This window comes from Ictalurus furcatus, chromosome 1 (assembly GCF_023375685.1).
Source record: "Ictalurus furcatus strain D&B chromosome 1, Billie_1.0, whole genome shotgun sequence".
NCBI lineage: Eukaryota > Metazoa > Chordata > Actinopteri > Siluriformes > Ictaluridae > Ictalurus > Ictalurus furcatus.
Window position 1 is genome coordinate 31169799 of NC_071255.1, and position 12739 is coordinate 31182537.

The following is a 12739-nucleotide window of genomic DNA, read 5'->3' on the forward strand; positions in this document are numbered from 1 at the left end:
TAGCAAAAACATAGTCAGAAACAAGCACATGGTCAGGCAATGAGCAATTGTGCAAAACTAGGCATAAACGAGAAACACTAAACAGGGGGGCAAAAGCAGGATCAAAAACCATGGAAACAAAGAACGGAGAACAAAGGCTCAGTAAGGCACAGGCAGCAGTGCACTGAACACAATACTTTGCGAACTGAATGAAACACGAGGGGTTTAAATAGACACTGTAATCAAAGGGATGATGCAGAACAGTTGAGACATGATAAAGATATAAACCAATGAAGATACTGGGATGTAGACAGGACAGAAACCAAAACAAACACACGTGTAATGGTAAAGAAGGTCAATGTCAAAAAACCCGAAGTGCGCGCTGTTGCGCTTCAGGCTGCTGAGCGCGCTGTTCGGTCCAGCGTCTGTGGAAATCTCTGACACATCATCCCGTCAGCCTCTGGCGTGAACGAGGCTTAGGAGGCCGCGTCGTCGGCCTTAGACTGGAGCATTAGCTGTGAGGTCTTCTCGTCGGCCTCTGCCATGAGCAGAACTTGGTCGGCTGTGCTGTCGACCTCAGACAGGAATATGGCGTAGCAGGTCTCTTCGGTGACCTCTAGCAGGAACATGGCTGGACAGACCACCTTGTTGGTCTCAGGCTGGAGCTTTGGGGATGAGGTCACCACGTTCACCTCCGGTTGGAGTTCTGCAGGGGAGACCACCTCATGGCTCTCAGGCTAGAGCTCTGGAGATGAGGTTGCCATGTTGACCTCTGGCTGGAGCTCTGCAGGGGAGACCGCCATGTTGACCTCAGGCTGGAGTTCTGGATTTGAGGTCCCTATGTTGACCTCGGGCTGGAGCTGAGCAGGGGAGACCACCCCATGGGTGGTCATAGTCAATGTGAAAAACCCGGAAGTGCGTGCTGTCACGCTTCCGGCTGATGAGAGCACTGCTCGCTTTGGTGCTCGGCATGAGGGGAAATGTGATAAAATTATTAATAAAAAACTCTTATCTGGTTAGTTCATCAAATGATCCATTTCATTTACATTTCTCCATTGCTACTGCCATACAAATATGGTTTGCCAGAAGTTTGCCATCAACTGCCTTTGGTTACAGTGGCACGAAGTCGTCACATTATGCATTCTAAGACCACTGATGGATTTTGTTCCTGGGAGTCACATTCAGTAAGCCATGTTTATAGCGTACGTTATTTGAGTCTTTTTCACTATCCTGACACACAGCACTAGCATAGTTCAGCAATAAAAATTTTCCCAGTCCATAACAACAATCACAACGATGGCGGAAAAAATTTAAAAGAGAAAGAGCTCGTCAGTGTGTTTAGCATCACAGTGCATGAAATCACTAAACATTTTTACAGCTTGACTTGGAAACTGACGGACTGGGCATCATTGGCTCTGAGGTGCTGTCTAGTGAATGCTTTTAAATCGTCCAGATGTACATAAGACACGCAGTGAGTGTGTGAATAATCCCTCTCGCATTGCTGCTGCTTCTGCGTGCACATGCAAAATCAGCATCAAGTATAAATTCACACTGGGCCATATCTCACCACCCCAGCATGGATTATCTATCTGTAACAACACAACACCTCCTACTAGACTGGTAAATCAGTGCAGAGAATATTCCTTTAGCTTTTAATCGATGATGCAACAAATATTTATATCACTGACATAGTAAAATGTACACATGTTATAGTAGTCCTATAATATAAATCTGAAATAGTATTAAAATGTAAGGAAATGTAAGTACTTAATACAGGGAAACTCCGGTTTTACGATGTGTTGATTTTGTCACACACACACTGTAAACCCTGCTTAAAAGTCCCTAATACACTCACACCCTGAGACCTTGAAACAGTATTTTATCAGGATGCATGCTTTTCCTATTTCCCACAAGTCCTGTTCCCTCTTGCCTGTACTTAGGTCACATTCTCTGAATCTGTTGCTGATTTGCTCACGATCACTGCATCCGAGAATTTCCGGACCATAATCATTCCCATTCCTCTGATGAATGATTTCGTCCTTGGCACAAATCCTCAGCAATTCCATCATGTCTGAGTCACTACAGCTTCACCCCTTATTCTATTTTGTTGACATTAGCGTTTCCTCTTGTGGTCACTTCAGTGTGCTGATGTTTTACTCTTTGAGGTTTAACAGTGAAGCTCAGCAAAATTCTGTCATAAAGACACATTGAACAGTATATTTGCATTTTGAGATAGACTGAAAATACAATATGTCACATTACTGGTAAACCTCAAAGACCAAAGCTCGAAGTACCCTAGTTGTGGGAGGGGCTTAAAAATGTGAAGTCATTTGTTCTGGTGGTGTATAAGGTGTTGGAACTGCATAGTTTCCCGAGGTTCTAAGTATGTTTAATTAGATTATTGACCAAGCAGCAGAGTTGATTGTTTCATTTCTTTAGCATTATATATTTTTATTCCATCTGTCATATCTTTCTTATTTGGTCCAATGGACTCGTTGACTCGAGGTTACTGGCTGCTACTCTCTCTGCTCCAACTCTGGCTCGAAGAAAAAGACTGGAAATCGTGGATTGTGTGAAGTGAATGTAAATGAATGAGTTCCAGTGCAGGTTATCCAGGTCAGTGTCAGCTGGATCTTTATCACTGATTCCCACTCATCTTCTTTACTTTGATGAGCTTTGGCATTTCTCCTGGTGTCGTCATATCAGAGGGACCCGAAGAGACATGAGACTGTACCTCTCAAGTTTTATGAAACTGGAAAAGGCAAAAGGAAAGAACTGCTTTCTCAATACTGTTCTGTTTGTTATGAATGATGAATGAAGCTGACCTATTTTTCAAAAGAAAACAAAACTATTTTTATTTAATCAGTTCAATTCAAAGAATTTGTTTGATTTTTTATTTTTATTTTTAGATTGTTCTAATATCTATATTATTTATAAATTATTTATACGGTGGAGGGAATAATGAACAGCTCTAAATACCAGTCAATATTGGCTCAAAACCTTAGGGCTTCTGATAAAACACTTAAAATGAAGAGGAATTTCACCTTTCAGCATGACAACCACCCGAAGCAAACCTCCAGATCAACGAATAATTTGGCTTCACCGAAACAAGATTGAGGTTTGGGAATGGCCCAGCCAAAGTCCAGATCTAAATCCAACTGAAAATCTGTGCGGTGACCTGAAGAGAGCTGTACACAGGAAATACCCAACCAATATAACCGAGTTAGAATTCTTTTGCAAGGAAGAATGGCAAAATATTACTAAGTTAAGATATGCCAAACTGACTGACTCTTACCCAAAAAGATTGAATGTCAAGATAAAATCTAAAGGTACTTCAACCAAGTATTCATTTAAGGGTGTGCACAGTTGTGCAACCAGGTTATGTTATAAATGTTTTATTTTTTATTTTTTTTCCCTAAACGATTCCCCAAAAGGTTCTGACACGAATGATCGTGGTTTCATTTATTATTATTATTTTTATGTTATTGTTATTTTTTATATTATTATTATGCATCACAAAATCCTGCCATTTTAACAGGGGTGTGTAGACTTTTTATATCCACTGTATGTACATATACATTTATTTGTTTCATGTTATTTATTTATTCATATGTTATTTATTTATTAATATTAATATCTATTAACGACTTCTATTACCATAGATGGGTGAAACCTAAAATGAGAATGTCATGTAGTTACAAGAAACTGCACACACACACACACACACATATATACACACACACATACACTCACACTCACACACTTATAACGTCATGTTATCAAGCATTAGCTTCCCTAAGAACACCTTTCATCTCATTCTGCTTGGTATTCTGTACAGAAAGCTTGTAAACACAATATCACGTGTGTGCGGTGAGATCTGGTAAGAGTGAAGGGCTCATCTCTTCACAGAGGGACTTCATGCGCTACAGGAGACTGGCCCTGAGGCACAAGTGCAAATGAAACCCCAGGCTTCAGAACAGACATGGAGACGCGTTCATCATACCCTGTCTGAGTCTGAACACTGAGCTCAAGCCTCTTCTGTATGAACGTTCTTTTTAATGAACTTTATGAGAAATGACAAGTACATCCAGGACACTTGCTTCTCATTGCTATTTATTCAGGGCTGCTCTGTGTTTGAAAGTGTTATTTTGTTGAATTTGTGTGTCTTTGAGAGAAATCTTACTTTCATTTAAAGTCTTCAATTTTTTAATCTGTTCTCTCATCCTTTATGTTGGCCTCTGCCTGCTGCCTTTAAAAAAAGCTCTCATTCTCTCTCTCTTTTCTCTTTCTCTCTATGTGTGTGTGTGTGTGTGTGTGTGAATTACTCTTTTTTTCTGTTTGTTCTCTATTAAAGCCTCCACTTCTTCCTCTACAGAAACATCTAGTAATTCAGTATCACGATCATATTCCATGCCTTTTATGGCTGGATTGTTTTTCTTCTTAATGCTTCTGTCAGAGAAGAGACCCAGATCAAATCTAATTATCGCCACCGTTATAAAAAATATGTATTTTTTTTTTCCCTTCTGATGTTCCAGATAGACAGTTTTTTCCAGTTTCATAATTTGATTTATTTCTATATATCAGGACATAAATGTGCACTGAGCACTGAAAAGTTATGCAGATGTTCTGACTCTTTTGAGGATTTAGATGCATGAATAGCCACGAGCTTAGAATTGATAATGGCCGTGATAACACAACCAGCTGGTCATTATGGTGTGTTGTAGCAGACGGTTTTGTCAGTATATCTGTGCAGTGCTGGATAGTGTTTCGTGACTTGGAGAAAATAAGTTGGCAGGCATCAGAGGAACTGTTCGCTTGTCTTTAACAAGTCTTAGCTTTGATTTAGTTATATGAAATTGGCACGTGGATGGATGGATGGAGGGAAGGAAATGTAAAATAATGTAAATATCATTAATAGATAGTAATAGAGTAAATATATATATATTTTTAAAACATGACATTCAGCTTATAGCTTTAACATTTTTACTCTCATTGCTTTGATTAGATAAGCTCAAAAAAATATCCTCAACTTGTTGCACTTGACCACTGGGTCCAGTTTAATATCAAAAACTCAAGTAAAACCAAACTATGCACTGCAAAACTAAATAAAATGCAAAATAGTTGAACATTTTGTAAAATTTTGGAGTGCAGGAGGTTTTGCTGGAGTATACACTTTTCCACCTTTAGTAACAAGGGGTTATTTCTCGGATGATTAACAGTTCTAGCTTTCTAAAGAAGCTCTTCTTGGAACTTTTCCTGAAAGGTCTGTTGTTAAGGTTCTGCCTAGAACTGTTAAGAATTTCCTCAAAGGGACCCAATTAATAAACCTCTTAGGTTGTTGGGTTGAATTCTTTCCCCAAGAGCGTAGTTCTCAGTCACCTGACCTGATGACCGCCTGCTTTCAAGACACTTTGTGTCCAATCTTCTAGATCATCAAGCAGGTTCATATACCTCTAATAAAGTGATACAGTATGATGTCGTTATTTAGTACTATCTTAGAATTAAGTGCTGATGAGAAACACAAATCTACGGATTGCCTCTTTCCTTTCACTGTGTTTATAGCTCGGCTAAATCTTCACGATGCATTAACTGGAGGTGTGAGATATGCATCACTGAGTGTACGGCTCAGCTATTAGCACCCTGATTGTATTTCTGTGTGTTTCAGGCCCTCAGTAAATACCCACCACTCTTCAACGACATCTCCTTCTGGCTGCCGGCTGCAGGCTATACGGAGAACGACTTCTACGATTTGGTGCGCAGCATCGGAGGAGATCTGGTGGAGAAGGTCACACTGCAGGACCAGTTCACTCATCCAAAGTAAGAGCAAGAACATTTATTTTATTACTGTTTATTTGTGCAGGAAGTGACTGTACCACTACTAAGGAAAATAAAAGCAGAACACTCAAATCCAGACAAAAGAAAGCATTTAATGAATATGTTTATAATGAAAAGTCGTAAAATAAAAGTGTAGAGGCTTGTAGAAGCATGTACACCCAACAGGATCTTTGCTTTCTTCCCCGGTGTGCAGTTCTATCAGTATCAAATACATTGGAAATCTGTGTGTTCTTAGAAAACAGGTTCCATCTAGGGATTTTTATTTGTTTGACCCTCTTTGTTTGGCTAGAACTTTTAACAATCTAAAGAACTTTCAAGGAGCTCTTATCTTTTTGCCAAGAGTGTAGATAGGTGGCTGGGTAGGTAAGTAGGTAGGTAGGTTGGTAGATGGATGGATGGATGGATTGATTAGGGCTGGGTGGTACAGCTAAAACATTTATCACATTATAATGTTTCATATCATTCAATATCAGTAATTATTGATAAACTTCAATCTTTTTTTTAAACAAAGAACAGTAGAACAAAAAGGTTTTTGAATTTAACCACTGTATTTTTAGTTTACCCACTTTATTTAGACGAACAACAAATCATTTTAGTTTTAACAGTCAAAAACAAAATATAATTTAAACAAATATCTTCTCTTGTATCTTATATGAAGATTAAATAAATAAGTATTTAAGAAACTATTGAACTTAATAAATAAAATGTTACAGAATGTGTGCAATTAAAAATAAAAGTGTAAATATAGAACAATCGAGGCAAACTGTAAGGGAGATCAACATCGCATTATAGCGCAGAATGGGACTCCTGGTGCTCTGGTTTGTGCTCAGCCTGTTAGCATAGTTAGCCTAGCTTCGTATAAAACTTTCACGTGAACACTTACTTCCGGATAAAACTCTGCTGAGGTCCGCGTCTGACGAGCCGAGCTCTTGCTCTGAGGACACTCGCTGTCCTCCGCAGAGCCGACATTTTAACAGAAAACACAAAAAGCGGCAAAATGTCTCATTTCTTCCTCGCCCGCTGTTCAGAGTCACATGCGCTGTACATGTGCGGAACACTGCGCATTTGCACTACAAGTCTCTCGCAGCTTGTTTCTCCGTACTTGGCTGGGACGTTTTTTTTGTTCGTTTTTTTTGCTGCAGAGCTTACACACAACGGTGTTCTGATGTTGGACAGACGAAAAGAAAACAAAGAAACTGCCACGCTGGTGAGCTGACACTTCCTTTTTTTTATTCACGATCTCCTCGGCAGGCTCTGAACTCATTTCCACATGTGCTCTGATGTCACATGGCAATGGCGCAGCCGAACCCCACAGATACGCAACTTCTTATTGACTGTTTGCTTATCACTCGTAGCACACTCCTTTATCAAGGCATATGATAGGCTGTTTATGATCCAGGGACAGATCATACTACATGATGGTTCCCTTCCTGTCAAGGTGCCAAATAGGTACCTTTTAAAAACCCTTACATGTCTAACTGATGGATGAATCAAAGGATGGATGGTTGGATGGATGGGTAGATGGAAAGAAAGATGATTGATTGATTGAAGGATGGCTGGATTGAAGGTAAGATGGACAGAAAGAAGGAAAGATGGAAGTAAGGATTGATTGAAGGATGGAATGAAGGAAGAAAGGCTGGATGAACAGATGGATTGAAGGTAAGGTGAATGGATGGATGTAAGGAAGGAAGGAAGGAGGAATGGAAGAATTGTTTAATGAATTGACAGAAGGAAGGAAGGAATGATGGATGGATGGGTGGGTGGATGGATGGATGGAGAGAGTGAGGGATAGAAGGGCTGATTGATGGATGCACAGAAGGAAGGCAGGAAGGATCGATGGATTCGATTATCATTGCTCAAAGGGGGAAAGATTGCATATGGCATTTACACATTTTACATAATGGCTTTATGAATCTCTGTGTGTAAACCCTCATCAGTAAGGACTCTATACTCACCAGGTCTAATGAGAGGACTGGCCTTGAGTGTCACGCTGGCGCTTATCAAAGTCAGAAGGCATCATTTGAAATCGGGCATTTCATCTCGGCTGATCTAGATGCCCACAAGGGCACTGAACCCTTTCTCTAATAAATAAGTGCAAACAATTGGTACAGTTGGGTTGCTTGGTTTTGTCAGGTTTACATAATGCATTTGACATACATGAAGCTCATTTTACACAAATTGCCTTTGTCATGTCTACAGTATGTGAGCAATCTTGCTTTAGTAAATATAACCAGCAAATATTTGTACTGTAGATTTCTTATAAACATGCATTACTGATGTATATGATCTCTTAGAGGTCATTAATCCCATGTGATTTTCATCCCTATGTCCGATAGCACACAGCTTCAGTAGGATATATTACCTAAAATATCACCCAATGTGTTGTTTAGATTATGGGCATACATGGGCCAGGATAGATGATAGATGGTTATTATTTATTAGTTGATAAAATTGCTGCATCCCAATTTGCATTTCAGGCGATCCCAGATAGGGCTTTGCCCCCAGGGTTGACAACCTAACAGAAAAGGTTCCAAGTGGAACCATGCTGTAAAGCTAGAGCCATCAAAGGAGCTTCAAAGTAAGCTTTTTTACCAAGAAGTTAACGTAAACAACCCCATCACACACTAGCCATTTTAACCATTAACCAACCGGTCTCCTTATCTTGTTTCCTCTCATTACTTATCAGTAAAGCACTGCCACATTATCTTTTATAACTCAGGATCTTCTGTACTGCTAGTGTTGATGGCCTACTCACCACACACCAACCATGTCACCATTTGGTTGTGTGTTGTATTTAATGCTCTGTGTTGTATTTATTGTATTGTCCCATTGGTTGTATTTATTGTATTGTATATTGTGCACTGCCACTTTGTCTCCCTCAGTTTTTACATTACATTTTGATTGTGCACACTGCTGTCTCTGACCACTGTAATATCACACCAAGGCATTGATTGATTGGAGAGCGCTATTTCACTCTACTGTATACTTGTATATGGCTAGAACGACAATAAAACTCTAACTCTGAAAAAGAATATCAGACAGCTAAGTAGGTAGACAGATAAATACACTCAGGCTTAAAGAGTTCCTCAGTTTCCCCCTTTAAAAGGTCTATTCAGATCCTTGAAACAGAGAAGGTTTTTTTTTTTTTGTCTATATTATTGTTTGCTCCTTAATGCTTCTTGCTGTTTTAGCCAGGAAGGGCTGGGAGACATTGTCTGGCATAAACATTATCTGAACATTGTATGGGATATCATTAGGATGAACACCATTTTTTTCCCCTGCCACTGCTTTCAGGGGTCTAGAGTCAACCCATTGATGTTCTGTTTTCTTTTGAGTTTATTGATCATGTTAGTCTCTCTCCTTTTACCATCGCAGCACTCTCTCTCTCTCTCTCTCTGTGTCTCTCCGAGAGCACCCGTCTCTCACATGTTAACCATAAACCTTTCAGACTGATAGCTAATAGGGCAGACTTAGCGAGCAGCTGGGAATTGGTTAGGACTAAACTGGGAGAAATCTGTGTAGAAATGAAAATGATGAAGTTAGCTCTGGCCATTCTTGTAGTTGGTTAATGTACTGTCTTGCTTCACACCCAAATACACACTCCACTTTACTCTTGTGAATACAGGCCTCGTCATTACTCCAGAATCTGATGCTCAAGCTTTAGCACATGCACAAGGTCAAATTCACACATGCACAAACAAAAGCACAGGTTGATTTTTCTTCTTGCTGCAGACAACTATGCTTAAAACTATGCCCTGATTATTTTTGACCGTATATTTAACGATCAGTGATCACCTCTCACTTCCTGTTTGATGGCCAATTTGTGTCCTGCTGTGCTCTATGCGCTAATGGTGGGAGCATTAGGGCAAGATGATGCTGTGGCGTGTAATACGATGATGCAGTTTAGTTCAGTGTTAATGACAGGAGGAGGCAGGCTTAAACGCTCTCAGTGGCTCCATTTTGAACTTTCTAGTGTTTCAGATATCGCACTCATTTTAGTAAGCACCAAACACATTAGCTCTCCTGTTCGCTCTCCTGTTCTTTCTCGCTTTGACCCTGTTTTGCCCCTTTGATATCCATTTTGATGGGGAGGCGTTCACCCATGGGTGTGTGTGTGTGTGTGTGTGTGTGTGTGTGTGAGAGAGAGAGAGAGAGAGAGAGAGAGAGAGAGAGAAAGAGCAAGGCAGAGAGAGAGATCCAAGACCTGCAGTGCGTAAAAAAAAAAAGACTGCAAGCATTTATCTCTGTCCTCTCTCTTAATCTTTTTTTAAATAGCAGCTTTTTCCCTCCTTCTACCTTAATGACATCCATAAATAAAAAGGCAAACAGAGGTGATGAGAGTCCATGCTGGGTCGGCGAGCAGCAAAGTCATTATTATGCGTTTGTCTGTATATGTGCTTTTCCCTAGTTTCATTTTCCTAATGTGTATCTTTCTACATGAGAGGCATTCCTGATTCCTACTTGCTTTTTTTTTTTGTGTGTGTGTCTGTGTGTTTGTCTTGTTTGCACGTGTGTATGTGAGAGAGTGTGAGTAAAACGATAAGTGGGCTGGTAACTATGTGTTTTGCTGCAGAACCCTGCATTATCGCATTTGCCCGAAGGGGGCGGACGTTTCTGCTTGTATTCACCTCCATCCTCTCCGCCTGTCCTCAAACACCATGAGTAATGACAGAGGACGGACCATCACGTCTCGACTGGGCCTCTTGCGCAGTGACCTTTGGAAAAATGTCGTTTTGTGGAAACAATGCAATGCCCTGATATCCACACATTTTTGCTGTATTGCAGTAGTGTTGACTCAGCACTTTTGCAGCCTGCTAATATAATGATGAGGATGATGAAGACAAAAGTCGAACTGTCAGTCCTGTTAAAGGAAAGTTCTAGAAATACACACACTTGTACTGCTGTCACGGATGTATCTATATATACTATAAGGTCAAATGTTTGTGGACATCTGACCATCACACTCGTACTGTTGCCACAAAACCGGAAGCAGACAATTGTATAGAATGTCTCTGTATGCTGTAGCATTATAATTCACCTTCACTTGAACTAAGGGGTCCAAAACATGTTTGGATTGGAAGAACTCGAATGTCCTGCACAGAGTCCTGAACTCAATCCCACTGAACACCTTTGGGATGAACTGGAACACCGACGGCACTCCAGACCTCCTCACACAACATCAGCCTGACCTCAAGAATGGTGAAAGATTTGCCTTCATGATCATAAATAACCATTATTGTTGCTTGTGATGATAATGGAACATCTGTGAAACAGATGTTTCACCCCCACCCCCGATTCTAATTGGAAGTTAGACTCCTGCCTTCTCCCTGTGTGTGTATGGAGTTTGCATGTTCTCCCAGTGCTCCAGGGGTTTTCTTCCTGGTAATCCAGTTTCCTCGCCCAGTCCAACGACATGCATTGTAGGCTGATTGGCATTTCCGAATGGTCCATAGTGTGTGATTGTGTGTGTAATTGCGCCATGCGATGGGTTGGCACCCCGTCCAGGATGTCCCCTGCCTTGTGCCCCGAGCTCCCTGGGATAGCCTCCAGGCTCCCCGTGACCCTGTGTAGGATAAACGGTATGGAAGATGGATGAATGGATGGGTATTCAAACTTTAGCATTAGATTTAGTATGTCTATTGAAGGAGTGCTGCTTCCTTCAGGGTCCCTGGTTCGATTCTGAGATGGGGTTACTGTCTATGTGGAGATTCACATGTTCTCCCCTAGTCTGAGTGGGTTTTCTTGCAGTTATTTACAAACAAGCCAGCAGGTGGATTCACAACTCTAAAATGGCTCTAGGTGTGAACGAGTGTGTGCATGGTGTCCTGCAATGAACTGGATTTCTATTCAGGGTGTGTTTCCATCTCATGCCCAGTGTTCCCCGGACTCTGGATCCACCTCAACACTGACCAGGATAAAGAGGTTACTGAGAGTGAGCGAGTATATTTCAATAAATTAGGAAGCATCCATAAATCTAGAGAGAGGCAGAAAAAACATGCGTGTGTGTGTATGTGTACAAATATCACATGACTGATTATTCTGGTCCATTATCTATGAATGCACACTTTATAACCATTAAAGACAGAAAAATAGTAGTTTTTGTCCACTGCGCTCTACACAAAGCCACATGCTTAGATAGAATCCATCATTTCACAGTGAAAGGCTCATCTGTGGGACAGTAACAACTAGTTTAGTGATAATATATGACATGTTGGAGCTGAACATAGACTTGGCTTGCTTTTGTTTCTTCCGTTCTTTTTGTGACTGTTGCATATTGGTTTTTTTTTTTTGTTTTTTTTTTTTTGTATATTTACTGTGACACCATTATGTCAGGGATATGTCGTGTGTCTCCATACATGTGCGCTGTGTCATGACAGCTTTCAGATGCACGGCCGTGCTGTGGCTCAGATTTAATATGGCACTTGACGTAAACTATCTGCAGTCACGGAAATTTTATGATTATTGTTTACAATATGTTACGATTGTTATGAAGAACTTCGAAGAACTGAAGAAAGCAAAGCGTGCCACATTTTTAAAATTGCATACCTGAGAAATACTTGTACATTAAGAACATTAAGAAATGTTTTTCAGATGCAGTATTAATCAGTTTTTCAATTAAATGGAAACAGTTTGATGTACTATTACTTGTTGGACCTGTTGTCGAGATGTGTAGTAGTAGTAATAATAATAATAATAATAAGATGAGGAAGTATTTATAAAAGATTTTACAGAGTAACCAGAACAGTTAAAATGCAATGAATAAATATGCTTAGATAAAATATTGACTGAATATCGACTATGTTTTAAGATGTAAAGGCTGTCAGTCAGACTTCACAGTTTTAATCCCAAATCTTGATCAGTGGGGCTAAAAGCTGGGACTCCACCCCTTTCTTTGTGAGGACTAGAAATGTTTTAATTATTCCGT

General features: G+C 40.2%; 1 protein-coding gene across 1 annotated transcript in view; it reads left to right on the forward strand.

The window, feature by feature from the left end:
• The window catches only part of fars2 (phenylalanyl-tRNA synthetase 2, mitochondrial), a 159463-nt gene that overhangs the window by 88516 nt on the left and 58208 nt on the right, over positions 1–12739 (forward strand). The window contains exon 6 of the mRNA XM_053636064.1: positions 5645–5796. Coding sequence (XP_053492039.1) covers positions 5645–5796 — 152 coding nt within the window. The remainder of the gene's footprint in view (positions 1–5644; positions 5797–12739) is intronic.